This window comes from Chelon labrosus (genome assembly GCF_963514085.1).
Source record: "Chelon labrosus genome assembly, contig: SCAFFOLD_54, whole genome shotgun sequence".
Lineage (NCBI taxonomy): Eukaryota > Metazoa > Chordata > Actinopteri > Mugiliformes > Mugilidae > Chelon > Chelon labrosus.
In genome coordinates, this window is record NW_028181734.1 from 141,484 (window position 1) to 156,875 (window position 15,392).

The following is a 15,392-nucleotide window of genomic DNA, read 5'->3' on the forward strand; positions in this document are numbered from 1 at the left end:
TTTTTTTTTTTACTCCCTGCAAAAATAAAAGATTTATTAATTTTTTTTTTTTTTTTCAGGAGGGGGGTATTCAAACAGAAGCTATTTTTTTTAGATTCAGTTTTACTTTCAATTGCTGTTCTATGGAACAGACTCTTCCCTTTACACACCAGTGAACATGTTTCCCAGTCAACAGTGTTAGGACTTGTTAAAAACAATCAACAATGAAGTGACTCCACATAAAAAAGGATTCCAAAGGAGAGCATTTACAAGTTGCGGGTCATTCAGAGTGAGAGCAGTAGATCATTATTTTTATTTTTCTTCTTTTGATCGTATGTTACGTCTCTTTTTACTCATTGCGCCCGTTCTGAACACAAGTGACCTTGTAAAAAACCTCACTGTGTGCAGCGCAATACATGTGGGTCGAGTCTAATCACCCCCCCTCTTGATTGAAGAGGAAACGCGTCCTTCGCTTTTTCATCCTTTGGACTTTTAACTTTTATTTCAGGATTTTCTTTTCTTTTCGACTTCAACGCAGCGAGCTGTCTCCGATCCAGGACTCGCCTACGAGCTCTCTGGCAGCGGCAGCCTGCGTAGAGATTTATGTGGCTCGGTACATCTGTTAAAACCATAAAGACATTTCTGCAAAATCTTGTCTTTTCCAGACGGGCCTGACTTTGATATGCAATAAGCGTTGTAATTATGGCTGCAACTGCTGACTGTGGTTGATCAGAGGCTTCAGACTGCTCCTGTGTTTAAGTACAATACTATTACATAGTTTATATATATATATAAATACATATATATATATATATGTACATGGGTGGCGTTTTTTCCTATTTATAGGCACTAAGTAAGCTGTGGAAGTAAAGTGCCTGCATTTTTGCTAATTAGATAGTTGTATAATCAGGATTGTAAATGGTTAATTTAAATATACATATATATATTTACAACATTTAAGAGGTTTTACCTGAGCAGAGTCTGCCGGCTTGTAACTGAGCTGCTCTACAGTTTTTGTACAGGCACCAATCAGCCGCTGCAGAAGGAGTGTTACAGGGTTTCTCGAGGTGTATTGTTAAAAATGTAAAGTCTGTAAATCCTCACTGGAAAAGAATTTTTTGTAGTTATGAAATCTGAACGCATCCAAAAAGAAAAAATTAGTTTGGATAACCTTGACCTTGGATGATCTTTAATTGAGCTTTAGTACCTGTGACTTAATTGGAGTTTGAAATCTAATAAAGGTACCACTGCTGACCCGTGACTGCGTTTTGTCATTTTCTTCTCCAACGCGCATTCATGTGATCCAGATGTGGCTACTACAGCGCGGATCGCTCGCGTTGGCCGGCTCCAGATGTGCAGTCGACTCGAGGAGGAGGAGGAGGAGGAGGTGGGGGCTGTTTATACCTCTGGAAAACAGACACCCACTGTGTGTGCTTCATGCCTCTCTCTCTGTAGCAGCTCGTCGGGAGTGAGAGCGCGCCGCCGTGGGGCCGCTGTCTGTCTCTGTGCGCTCTGACTGGAGGGGGCTGGCTCTCCTGATTGAATCCAGCTGTTGTGAAAGCGCTCGGAGGGGGCCCGTCAATTTGCATTGCTAAATAATCTGTAGATCCGACAGAGAGGGGCAGGAACCGAGCAGTCCGTTTCGAAAAGGCATTCCTGCAACACTTGGTCAATGTTCCGCGGCTTCAGCTCGACCAGACAGCGGTTAATGAGAACCTGGTGTCGGCTTTCGCGTAAAGGCGCATAGTCGGTGGGGTGGCGGTGAGAGCCCTGCTGAGAAGCGGCGAGGGGATTTGAATTCACGGGTCGTCTCTTCATCTTTCTTTTGAAAGAGGTCACCAGAAACCGTAAGCCATGCTTTTTGAAATGCGTGGCTTCAGGTTTTGCTCTTCTGCGAGGTCAGTAGCTGCTGTTTGTCCTCCTTCTTTTCCGCGTAACGGGCTTCCATGAATAGTTTTTTTTTTTTTCTTCTTTAGCAATGAATGCATGTGTAATGGGATGCTTGTCTCCAGGTCATCGAGTTGTATCTGAGAGGAGTTTAAAAACGTAAAAATTACCCTTTTTTTTTTTTTTTTTTTTTTTTTGCAGGATGTTGGCAGCTCTGGTATTTATTCTGCTTTGTATCCAGCCTGGGCATGGACAGGTAACACACAACACCTTGCTTCCCTGAAGTAACTCATTTCATTCATTTAGTCTAAGGTCAGGGGTTCCAGATGTTTCTGTGCCATCACTTCTCTTAATTAGTGTTTAAGAGAAGTGCATTTGTATTGTTTTAGATTAGAAACCACGTATAAGCCTAGAGATGAACATGAATTATAGTCACTCATGTTCTGGATCATCTCCCCTCAGACCTGCACAGAAGGTTTTGCATATGACCGCAGGGCGAGACAGTGTATAGGTAAGTGACATGACTATTGATTGTGGAAAACATGTTATTGGCACATTTATCCAAAGTACAGAGGAGTAGAATTCCAAACTAACACAGCAGTGGATGGATAACAGGCTCACAGATGTTCTGGATGCAGGAATGTCCTTATCACTGAGCTCCTCTGTATTCCAGATGTGGATGAATGCCGTATCCTGCCAGATGCCTGTCGGGGAGACATGCGCTGTGTGAACCAGAACGGAGGCTACCTGTGCATCCCGAGGAACTTGTACAACCAGCCGTTCAGGCCGGACCCCCCGATCGCGCCGGACCCCGTTTACCCGGACTCCTCGGTGGGATTTCCCGAGCAGTTCCCCCCGTCGTCTCCGAGGTCCGTGGAGCCCAGCTACCCGAGAGTGAGGAGCACCGCACAGTGCATCCTGGGATACAGTCCTGCAGAGGATGGCACCTGTAACGGTGAGAGAGGAAGTGTTCAGACTTCATAAAGTGGTCACTCTGTAGTAAACTGGCATCTGTGATTGAGTTATTGTTTTTTATGAGGCTGTTAATAATAATAATAATAATGCATGGGTGTGCAGGCTTGGCCACATTTCACTTCTAATCAAGGTGGAGCTAGTTTTAAATACATTCTTTGGGTTTAGTCACCAGCTGATGGAGCCAGGTCCCTCCTAAGGACCACATCATGAATCTGGGGTGTGATGAGATGACAAAGGAGAGTAATGAGACAAATTAGTTTTCATTCTTTTGTGAGATATTGGAGATTTTTGGACAGTAACCACTAAAAATAATGTGTTGCGCTTGTTATCACATGTTTATCAATGTGCAAATCTTTCCCTTTACATCAGATAGTAGTGGTGGCAAAGTACAACACATTTTTTCATAGTATTTTAAGTTTCTTGTGCTGTTGTGTGAAATTATGAAGTAATAATGAGATATAGTGGAGCACAAGTACCTCAATATTGGATTTCAGTTCATAAGTCGAATAAATGCACTTTATTTCACTTTTAAATTTACTGTCCACTGTGTCAGGACGACTCGCGCAGCTACAGAGTTACATTTACAGTATATATTGTCAGTCATCAAACCAGAATTTAAAAAATCCAAACAAGACATTAATCAAAACAGGTTTTCTGGTCCAAAGTGGCGCTCATTGTTCTCCTTTGTTTTCTTACGCCAGCCCTGACAAAAAGCTGGACTCTGTTTGCTCCCTCTGTCACAGGCAGGGACTCAACACAGTTTAGTTCCCAGTTTGTTTTCTTCTCAGTTTGTGACCCCTTAAAATGAAGCAACACCTCCTTACAAACGTGTGCGTGTTTGGCTGTCAAACAAGTGAGCCTTCAAATCTCCCTCTAACAACATTACAGCCTGGAAGAGACGCAGAAGGTGGACGGTGTCTGTCCGTCCTCAGCTGCAGCTGTTTGTGGTCAAGTTTTTTTTTCCTGTAGTAACACGGAAAAAGCTTTGAGTTCCCGACATCTGCCACCTTTTGCTGCTTACCGCATGTTAGAGTGAAACTAGGACGTCAAGGTGGCGTGAGGGGAAACAGACGGAGGCCAGAAGTTCAGTGTAAGTCGGTAAAGATCATCAGATCACAAGGACGGATGCTTTTGTGATGCTCGGTGCAGCGGCATGCCGGTCGTCACCCAGCCGGAGCGAGGGGGTGGGGGTGGGTCGTTTGGGGGGGCGGGAGGGGGCTTGGACTCCTCATTCTGAATTAATGTCTTGTTGAGTTTCCCTACTCCGAAAGTATCCCAGCTGTCGCATAAACACAAAGCGTCTGATGTCCGCCCCAGCTGCTTTAAATACGTCTTCACATAATTACCCCACCGCGTCCAGCCGGGACAGGCTGTTGAAAGAAAGTGTTCCCCTTCAGAGTGCCATTCGGAGTCCTTTTCTGTCATTTTGGATAAATCAGCCGTGACCTCATAACCAGTGGAAAATGTACATGCACAGCTCTGTTCCCGCTAAAGAGAGCGTTAGCTCATGCACAAATATGGACTGTTTCTCTTTGTAGCGGAGAGGGCCTGTCGGGGAATCGGCTCACAACCTTGTTTGGGTAAACTACACCATGGGGGTGCCAAAAATGAGGTCATGTGTTGCCAGATCTGCGCCGGGGCCAAGCGGGGAGAACAGGCATGCCTCTGTGGGGGCCACTAGTAACGAGTCTGCGCGCCCCCGAAGGCCTAACGTGTGCGTTAATGTGTGTGTGGTGATGTAATGGGCTGCTGATTGATGCCGCTGTGGGGCAGAAACTACACAGACTGTGACTTCCTGTCTGAACCTGTTACAAACATGGCCTTTGTCTTTTAAGTTAATGGCATCAATACTCCATCAGCGTGACAAGTGGCACCAGTGTGGGGGGAACAATACTGCTAATTAGGCCTCTGGTTCACCTTCATGCATGTGTGGGCTGTTTTTCCCTCAATTTCACACAAAGGCATCGTGCATCTTTTCTAATTTCTGTAATCCATCATTGCAGCCATTCACCCACATCACTGCTTTTTGTGTTCCTGCGCCATTAGCATACGACCAAATATGCGCAGACACCCAATTGTTGAACATGTCATTCCAAATCGGTGGGTATTTATCTGCTGCATTCAAGATGTTAGAGCCTGGCTCAGCCGCAGGGTCTTTCTCTGGTTCAGCTACAAGATCATTAGAGGCTGGCCCCAGATGTGGAGTCTGGCTGAGTGTCGGTGTCAGTGCATCCCAAAGCCGGTGGCGGATGGGGCTCTGCACGGGCCGTTCGGGTCGTTTGGTGTGGACCTGACAGCGTGCACGGTCACGTCATGGCTCCACGTTCTGGTGACTCCGGTTGTTTGCGTTCTTGCGGAGCGTTACATGTCTACATGGCAAATATAGCAGCTGCTTAGCTAAACTTAGCATAAAAATTGGAAAAACGGGGGTAAAAGCTCGCTTTGCCCGATCTAACTGTTAAAAAAGGTCTTTAACTAACTCACCTGAAGCTCACAAAATACAACATTGTTTTTTATTCAGAGCCAGAGATTCACGTGTTGGATTTTCCCACCTGTTTCCAGGCTTCATGCTAAGCTAGCAGGCTGCTCTAAGCTCTCCTCTTTAACCGGAAACCGAGAACAAAGTGATTTTCATTCTAAATATTCCTAAATCTGATTGCTTGGCAGCCTCAGCACTTTCGTTTCTCTTTTATTCATCTTTCAGGCTCAGATTCTGGTTTGTGTTTTCATTCCACATGGGGCCGTAACGCTAATTTCCCCTCAAAAAGTCTGGTTTTTGGGGGATTTTCATGTTTTTCCTTGAGCTGGGTGGAGAAAACGTGTACGGTCCAAGCTCACGGGCTGTTGGAACCGTCAAATAAACTCATAAAATGCACGACAATGCAGCTCATCTGAAAACCTCTCGTTGTGCAGCTGTGAATGACGATAACTTTCAGCAGTCAGCGTGTTCGCCCGTGTTGTTTGACTGCAGATGATGTGTCAAGCTGCCGTGGTGTCATTTAAACTCCCTGAGGATTATTACATCATTCTTTTGTGCAAATCTCCAGTCAGAGTCTTTCTGCTCGTACATTTTTCTCAGTCTCCATACGTGTCTGTCAATTCCTCTCTGAAGCTGATGGGGGTTGTCAGCGGACGCCCTCAAAGCTCGTGAGCGACCCGTGAATCAGCCTATATAAGGAGGTGAGCTGAAACTGTACGTGTATGTTGGAGACCTGCAGTAAGGCTACACATGTGCTGCAGATCAGGGGCATTCGGAGAGGTTTTCACTGGTAACTGCAAGCAGGTGCCGCGGTCATGTAGCTCTTGGCCGGTGGCTGAACACTCTGGGCCTCCTCCTCCTCCTCCTCCTCCCCCATGAAGGGCCAACTCTGGCTCCGAGCTGGCACAAAGGGCAACGGTCCCACAGACAGACCTTATCGCTTATCATAGCTGCCTGTCCAAACAAAAAAAAACAAAAAACAGGCTCCCACCCACTTCCCCCCACCGCTTCTAGGGGAGATTGGTGACTTCACGCTCTGAGAACCATAAACAGAGGTTGGAATTTTTGATTTGTCATATCCTCATAAGGAAATGTGGCTATTATGATGGCTGCGCGCGAGCTGCTCCAGGGGAGTCGGAGGAATTCAGATTGTAATCTGAGAAATCGCAAATCTCGTGCAAAAACAATTGTAAATTGAAGTCGTATTGAAATGTGAACTGTTGTGTTAGGAGCTGTTTAAACACGGGGTGGTGAAAACCTGAGTGCTGGAGAAACAGACCTTTGAATGGAAGATTGAGGGTGCAATCACCACGGCCAGCAAGAGAAAATACTACACCAGCGGACGTTCTTTTGAGCAATGCACCTGACCCCTGAAAGGCTGCGGTGGAGTTACCGTCAGAAAAAGTCGATGCAGTTCAGAGAGAAAGTGCAAAAAGCATAACGCCTACACAGAAATCAATGTCATCACCGTGCTTCCTTCTCATCCTTTCATGCACATTTTTAAAAGCACCACTTTGATTTCTTGTTATGTGCAGCAAATTTTCCTGACAACAGAAGTGTCTGAAAATGAATCTAAAAGAAAATGTACTAAATCTGATAAATATCACACTTTAAATGAGAAAAACATAACACATTAACTGGTATTTCATTTAGTTTCCAGTCGGTCTACATGTCCATGCACACGATTCCATTCTTCACTTAACAATCAACGTTTTTTTTTTCTTTCCGTCTTCCTTTCTGTTGCAGACATCGACGAATGCGAGACGAACTCTCATCACTGTAACCCCACCCAGGTCTGCATCAACACGTTAGGCGGCTACACCTGTTCCTGCACTGAGGGCTACTGGCTCATTGGCGGACAGTGCCAGGGTGAGTGGACCTGCTGCCAAGTTTGTTCTGGAAGGGGGGTGGGGGGGACATTCCTTGGTCACAGTAGCTCAGTTACACATAAAAAACATTCTTGAGAACCACAGGAAAAATAAAAAATAAAATATAAGTTAAAAACTAATAAAATAAAATAAAAATAGAATATAAGTAAAAATCTTTAAAAATAAAAATAAAAATAAAATATAAATATAAATAAAAATCTAGTAAAATAAAAATAAAATAGAATATAAGTAAAAATCTAGTAAAATAAAATAAAAATAAAATGTAAGTAAAAATCTAGTAAAATAAAATAAAAATAGAATATAAGTAAAAATCTAGTAAAATAAAATAAAAATAGAATATAAGTAAAAATCTAGTAAAATAAAAAATAGAATATAAGTAAAAATCTAGTAAAATAAAATAAAGGTAAAATATATGTAAAAATCCAGTAAAATAAAATAAAAATAGAATATAAGTAAAAATCTAGTAAAATAAAATAAAAATGAAATATAAGTAAAAATCTAGTAAAATAAAATAAAAATTAAATATAAGTAAAAATCTAGTAAAATAAAATAAAAATAAAATATAAGTAAAAATCTAGTTAAATAAAATAAAAACAGAATATAAGTAGAAATCTAGTAAAATAAATAAAAACATATATAATTAAAAATCCAGTAAAATAAAATAAATAGCATAATCAAAAATTTACAAAATTTGCATATGAACAAATGTGCAAGAAATGGAGACAGAAGTAAATATGTATTATATACATAAGAAGGTGCGATAATGTGCATTAACATGAATAACATGGAGTCACAGAAAGGTGAGTTGTTCTCCAGCTGGATAGAGTAAGGTATGAATGACGTCCTGTAGCGTTCCCTGTGGAACCAGAGCTGGATCAGTCTGTTGGAGAATGAGCTCCAGCGTTCCTCTATAGTCTGGTGTAGTGATTACAATACAAATACTGAAACCAGTCAGATTAATGAAACACTTTGTTTTGTTTTTTTGAAATGTTTAATCCCTCTTAAATTGTGGCACGCTTGAGGAAGCTCCGACATTACATACTCCAGCTTCTATTGCACAAAGGTCTTGTACTCGCTCGTAACTAATCCAGACATGAGTTGGACAAAGGTTGTGAAATAAGTAGTGCTGTGATTTCTGGCATTAAAAAAAGAAGAGGTGTAATTACTGCCTCAAATGATTCGAGCGTGAATTAATGTAATGGGACCCACATGATTTGCTGCTTAATGGCCTGAATGTTGCAAAACCACCAAAGCTGTCTCTTACATTTTGGAGTAAGTCGTGCAGAAGGTTGAGATCATGGCCAAAAGGGGGATGCTGGAGCGCATATTTCCAAAAATGAAAACCACATTTCATGTAATCGCTGCTGGACAACTAGAAAAGACAATGCTGTCTCTTGTCTTCATTTACAAAATGCACCCCCCTCCCAACCCTCTCCTCACCCCATGGTCTTGATTCTCCTCTAGAAGAACAGCGCCCTCTTCATGCTCTGTGCAGTAAAGCAGCTCTGCAAATCACAACAGCCAACTATAGATTCAGTCCCAGTCTGCAGACCACTTAACTACTAACTACTTTAACTCTTTCTTTTCCACCAGATATTGATGAATGTCGCTACGGTTACTGCCAACAGCTGTGTGCCAACGTCCCCGGCTCTTACTCCTGCTCCTGCAACCCTGGCTTCATCCTCAACCCGGACAGCAGGACCTGTCAAGGTACACACACACACACACACACACACACACACACACACACACGTCCCGTTCAAGGAAACAAATACGCCTGCACACAGGTCAACATGCAACGCTGACACTGTCACACTGTGCACAGATGTGGATGAGTGTGAGGATGAACCTTGCAGCCACGGCTGCTTCAACACCTACGGCTCCTTTATGTGCAACTGTGACGAGGGCTTTGAGTTGGCGTCTGACGGCGCTACTTGCATCGGTGAGTAATTTATTATTTTATGCCCTTGATTTGTAACATGTAATCTGTCTGTGGAGATTAGAGTTTCTTTATTAGTTTATGTAGTTTATCGTCCTAGTTAAGGTGAAAAGTGCTTCCAGACCTGCACATAATGATTTGAAAACTTCTGACTGTGCAGCATCACAGGGGGAAAGAGTCAGGATCATTACACCGATCAGCCACAACATTAAAACCACTGATAGGAGGAGTAATATCATTGACCATCTCGTGACAATTCAGTGTTCTGCTGGGAAACTTTAGGACCTGGCATTCATTCGTGTGGATGTTACTTAGACATGTAGCACCCACCTAGACCAGACCAGGCACCCCCACCCCATAGCAATGACACTCCTTGATGGCAGCAGCCATCCCCAGCAGGATGCAGCCTGACACAGGCACACAACAACAACTAAAAAAAAAACATGAAGAACAGCACAAGGTGTTGACCTGGCCTCCAAATTCACTAGATCCCAAACTGATCAAGTATCTGTGGGATGATCCACAGAGGCCCCTCCCCTCAAAGGCTGTCCCACTAACAACATCTTGTTCCAGACACCACAGGACACCAGAAGGCCCATGTCCATTCTCTGATGAGTCACAACTGTTTTGGAGGCAACAAGGGAGACCTACACAATATCAGGAAGTTGGTCATAATGTTATGCCTGATCGGTGTGGATGGACCAACATTTATGCCTACAACCTACAATACCCTGCGTATATTAAATTGTGCAAGGAAACCTGGAGTAAATGGATGAAAGCCTCAAAAAGACGTGCCGCAGCGGACCAGGTCGAGTCTGGAACCTCTGAACTGAGCCGTGTTAATTCTTCCTTTCATTTCGTGCAGACCTGGATGAGTGCAGTTTCTCTGAGTTTCTGTGTCAGCACAGATGCATTAACACACCCGGCTCTTTCAACTGCATCTGTCCACCGGGATATTACGTGTACGAGGACGGCAGGAGCTGTGAAGGTAAAACTGGTGGCGGAGGACAGTCACTTGTTCTCTGTATTGTCGTCTGTCGTCTACATAACAAATAAATGACCTCCAGGATACTGAATCAGTGTCATATTTGCCTTTTAGTGCTGAACTAATATTAATAATAATAATAATAATCATAATATAAGGATGTAAGTTTGATTTATGCTTTCTGTAAGAGTTCTTTTTTAATCCTTGTGTTGTTGTTGATGCTTTCTTGCTGTTTTTCTGATGATGATGATGATGATGATGATGATGATGATGATGATGTTTTAACTGACTCCGGTTGTTGTGTGTTTGATTTTAAAGATATCAATGAATGTGACACTGGTAACAACACCTGTACAACAGCACAAGTATGTTTCAATTTCCAGGGAGGCTACACATGCCTGAATCCTTTACAGTGTCAGCTTCCTTACATCGAAGTTAGCGACAAGTGAGTTTTTCTATATAAATTGTCCCTGCTTCCCTCTGGGTCGCTCTTCTCTCCCATGTGTAACGCGGCGTCTCCTCCTCCGCAGTCAGTGCATGTGTTCGGCCGAGAACCCTGCCTGCAGGGACAAGCCCTTCACCGTTCTGTACCGACACATGGACTTGTCGTCGGGGCGCAGTGTGCCTGCAGACATCTTCCAGATGCAGGCCACCACGCGCTACCCCGGCGCCTTCTACATCTTCCAGATAAAGTCGGGCAACGATGGACGAGAGTTTTACATGAGAGTGAGTATCTCGCAGATGCGTTAACAGCAGATGTGATGGACAAATGAACGTCACACGTTTAACTAAGCACAGTAGGAACACCCTGCAATATATTAAGTAAAGTTAATGGGTTCCAGCTTCAGTTTATTTGCAGGAATGGTTTAGTTAATGTGTTAAAATTGAAAGAAGGAAACAGTGCAGCCTACAGAAATAGAGCTGAACTGGGTTTTTTTCTTCTTTTGTGCAATCTGTCTCAAGTTTGGTGCACAAATCCCACAGCTGCGACTGTTTAGTGACCAGACAAGTTGCCAAAATCATTCTGGGACTGGTCCTATGTGATCATGGTGCATATTAATGAAGTTAGCAGTGAGCATATTAGAATCAGACTAGTGGTTAGAGGAGCAGCTTTGCTCCCTGGTTGCCTGGAGTGGCTGCACGCTGCACCAAGTCGGCTCACTTGCTTGGGTTAAATGCAGAAAAGATAGATATATACTGTATATTAAAGGCGAATAAAGCTGGTTTGATTTGATCAGTGAAGTTTTGTGCCATTAACATCCAAGTCACTACCTTTTTTATTTGTTTTTACTCAAAAATGTTGAGTGCGGGTCTTTTACTTGCAACGTAGGACTTTATACTCTTGTTGTACACTTTTTCAACCCTGTCACATGCTGGTTCCCTGCACCATGATTGGTTTAGAGTCTTGATTTGTGGTCCCACGTGTCAGTAGCCATCTTTGTCAACCCGTCACGGAGGAGGACGGTATCGCTGAAATTTCTATCTGACTTCTTTTAAATAACAACCCGGACTAGATCTTGAAGAAACATTAATAAAAGATGGCGGCTATTTGAACCTGAGTCAAGTTTTTAGTTAAATTATGGCTGTATGCTTTAGCCCCTTAGTTTTTTGCAACGTCTCGGGTGCAAACAGTAAAAGGAATGATGGTTGAATGAAGGTAACACCTGAACTCTTCCTGCTATGATGAAGTAGACATAGACTGCAGAGAAGAGGGAGGATGTAGGAGATGGAGGCCCCTTAGTGCAGCCTGTAGCCAGTAGGTGGAGGCCCCTTAGTGCAGCCTGCAGCCAGTAGGTGGAGGGCCCTTAGTGCAGCCTGCAGCCAGTAGATGGAGGGCCCTTAGTGCAGCCTGTAGCCAGTAGAGGGAGGCCCCTTAGTGCAGCCTGCAGCCAGTAGGTGGAGGCCCTTTAGTGCAGCCTGCAGCCAGTAGATGGAGGCCCCTTAGTGCAGCCCTCAGCCAGTAGATGGAGGCCCCTTAGTGCAGCCCTCAGCCAGTAGGTGGAGGCCCCTTAGTGCAGCCCTCAGCCAGTAGGTGGAGGCCCCTTAGTGCAGCCTGCAGCTAGTAGGTGGAGGCCCCTTAGTGCAGCCTGCAGCCATTAGATGGAGGCCCCTTAGTGCAGCCTGCAGCCAGTAGATGGAGGCCCCTTAGTGCAGCCTGCAGCCAGTAGATGGAGGCCCCTTAGTGCAGCCCTCAGCCAGTAGATGGAGGCCCCTTAGTGCAGCCCTCAGCCAGTAGGTGGAGGCCCCTTAGTGCAGCCCTCAGCCAGTAGATGGAGGCCCCTTAGTGCAGCCCTCAGCCATTAGATGGAGGCCCCTTAGTGCAGCCCTCAGCCAGTAGATGGAGGCCCCTTAGTGCAGCCCTCAGCCAGTAGGTGGAGGCCCCTTAGTGCAGCCCTCAGCCAGTAGGTGGAGGCCCCTTAGTGCAGCCTGCAGCTAGTAGGTGGAGGCCCCTTAGTGCAGCCTGCAGCCATTAGATGGAGGCCCCTTAGTGCAGCCTGCAGCCAGTAGATGGAGGCCCCTTAGTGCAGCCTGCAGCCAGTAGATGGAGGCCCCTTAGTGCAGCCAGTTGATGGAGGCCCCTTAGTGCAGCCATTAGATGGAGGCCCCTTAGTGCAGCCTGCAGCCAGTAGATGGAGGCCCCTTAGTGCAGCCTGCAGCCAACAGATGGAGGCCCCTTAGTGCAGCCCTCAGCCAGTAGATGGAGGCCCCTTAGTGCAGCCTGCAGCCAACAGATGGAGGCCCCTTAGTGCAGCCTGCAGCCAACAGATGGAGGCCCCTTAGTGCAGCCTGTAGCCAGTAGATGGAGCAATGAGTGTGTGTGATTTGTGTGAGAGGTCGTTTTTGTTCCTCCAACTTGTCAAACACTGATCAGAGATTACAAAGCAGGTTTTTTAAAACACAAAGATCCTCTGTGACACGGTGAAATGAAAACTTCAGCAGTATCTCAGTGAGTTTAAACAAACTCTGATCCGACCTCCTGCGCCGTGGCAAACACGTTAACTTTCCTTGACTTCTGTGCTCATGTTTGGAAGCGTCACGTCGAGGCACCGGGCCACGAGGTCGCTTCCTCCGCGTGCAGCTGTCTCTCCTCACTGCTTCCTGCCCTCCATTCCTCACATTCCTCCCCCTCTCTGTCTCTTCTCTGTCCTCCTTGTCTCACAGCAAACCAGCAACGTGAGCGCCACGCTCGTCCTGTCGCGGCCAATCAAGGGGCCCAAGGAGGTGGTGCTGGACCTGGAGATGGTCACGGTCAACAACGTCATCAACTTCAGGGGCAGCTCCATCATACGCCTGACGATATTCGTGTCCGAGCACCCGTTCTGAGCGCCCCACGCCGAACCCCGGCGCCACAGAGAAAAATCAGAAAATGATGCGGCGGCTGTATTCTCCTGCAGCTGATGTAATGGTTTGTTTGAGCTACTTGTTGTTTTCTTTATGTCGTCCTCAATAAAGACACGTCCGATAGTAAGGACTCGGCTGAGATGAGCTGATGGGAAGGCGTTCCTGTGCCTCAGATCCACACCCCGGTTTAATGGACACTGAGCTTTTATGGCTGCAACATGGACACAGAGAGGGATATTTATGCTCGACAATTTCTGACGTCCTCTATGACCCCGAAAATGATTCTCACAGATTATCTGCGTGTACACATGAGCCTCCCCACCCCTCCTCCTCCTCCTCCCCAGTTGTCTGTGAATCTTCACTCCTTCATATAAACTGTGGACTTGACCCTTATGCTGTCTCTTCACCGTGATCACATCACTGCTGACGGGAGGAGAGCCGGTTATCCGAGCAGTACTATAATGTACATTTGCACGGGGAATGTTTGAAGCGATGTAACAGCCAGGCATTAACTGAATTATTGATCACAGTTTCTGTTAGACCAATAAACGTCTTCACCACACCGCTGTCCCCGGCTTGAGGCGCGTCCTGGACTACCCCAATCTGTGGCAGATGTTTGGGATTATAATCTAAAATGTTCCACCGTTTCTGGAGACACATTTTTTTGGGGAGTTACTCTAACAAATATTCACATTATATGAGCACACTTTTATATCTCTAAGTCTCTTAAAGTAATGCGGGATCGTGGAAATAGACACGTTTTCGGGGCCTAAAAGCAAATTTGGTAGGTTTGAGTTAATAAAGAAGAACAGTGTGAGCAGGGTTCTGAAACTACAGCAATTCTTTGGTTTATTTTAGGGGATTATGTCGCATTAAAAGATGTGGGGACTGTGACGGAAACCCTAAAGAGTTGGGATAAGTATGAGAATATACATCTGTCGTCTACTATCATGTGGACAGCACACAACAATAACAACAAAAAGGGATTACAGTAAGAAAAATCCCATATTTGAAGGTTTTGACACGATGAGATTGATAAATGTCCCTGACATGAGTAGGCTCTTGTTCTCTTAATGATACAAAAATATATTATACTCCAACAAACCGTATGGACACTGAGAGTGGGATCATTGGAATGGAGGAGCAATAAAAACACAGTGTGGGAATCATTTTGGGTGCTAAATAAAAGTTTAGACTAGATTAAACTTTATTGTCCACTGCAAAAAAAACTAAAATCTGTTCTAGTTTAATTGCTTTATATTCAGTATAATTATCTCGTCACACTAGTTTTTGGGTTTATTTACTCATTAAGGATGGTGATATTTGACTTGTTTAAAAAAAAAATCATCTTGAGTTACCTTAATTAGGTAATAAAACTAGTTTTAAGCAGATTTATTTTAAATTACTGTCGGAAAAGCCTGTAGCCGTATCAACAGCTATGCCTTCAGCACATTTTACTTGTTTCTAGACTCACTAAAACTTGATTTAAGAATGGAGGCCAACTTACTAAGACAAAATGTAAGAATTAAGGGCACACAGAATGAGAGTCTTGCAAACTCTCCTGGGTTAACACACGTTGAAATGTGATCAGCCACAACATTATGACCACTGACAGGAGAAGTGAAAAACATTGATCATCTTGTGACAATTCAATGTTCTGCTGGGAAACTTCTGGACCTGGCATTCATTCATTCATGTGGATGTTACTTAGACATGTAGCACCCACCTAGACCAGACCAGACACCACCACCCCATAGCAATGACACTCCTTGATGGCAGCAGACATCCCCAGCAGGATGCAGCCTGACACAGACACACAAAAACGCTTTAGCAACAACTCAGACAACGGCACAAGGTGTTCTCTGATGAGTCACGACTGTTTTGGAGGCACAAGGGAGACCTACAAAATATTAGGAA

At 44.6% G+C, this 15,392-nt stretch overlaps 1 protein-coding gene across 1 annotated transcript; it reads left to right on the plus strand.

Annotated features, from left to right (window-relative positions):
- The first annotated feature begins 32 nt into the window (after window positions 1-32).
- Window positions 33-14,201, plus strand: fbln5 (fibulin 5). The gene is made up of 11 exons (XM_084575186.1): window positions 33-1,877; window positions 2,068-2,122; window positions 2,329-2,377; window positions 2,540-2,821; window positions 7,067-7,189; window positions 8,803-8,919; window positions 9,035-9,151; window positions 10,014-10,136; window positions 10,452-10,578; window positions 10,664-10,859; window positions 13,296-14,201. The coding sequence occupies exons 1-11, from the start codon at window positions 1,834-1,836 to the stop codon at window positions 13,455-13,457; spliced, it is 1,395 nt and encodes a 464-aa protein (XP_084431312.1). The 5' UTR covers window positions 33-1,833; the 3' UTR covers window positions 13,458-14,201.
- Window positions 14,202-15,392: the final 1,191 nt, after the last annotated feature.

What these genes read in the sequence shown, in the direction of transcription:
- fbln5 (XM_084575186.1), top strand. Translation starts at nt 1,834, where the DNA reads ATGCTTTTTGAAATGCGTGGCTTCAGGTTTTGCTCTTCTGCGAG. An exon ending in CAGGGCGAGACAGTGTATAG is followed by an intron (nt 2,378 to 2,539) that starts GTAAGTGACATG and finishes TCTGTATTCCAG; the next exon opens with ATGTGGATGAATGCCGTATC. An exon ending in GGACGGCAGGAGCTGTGAAG is followed by an intron (nt 10,137 to 10,451) that starts GTAAAACTGGTG and finishes TTGATTTTAAAG; the next exon opens with ATATCAATGAATGTGACACT.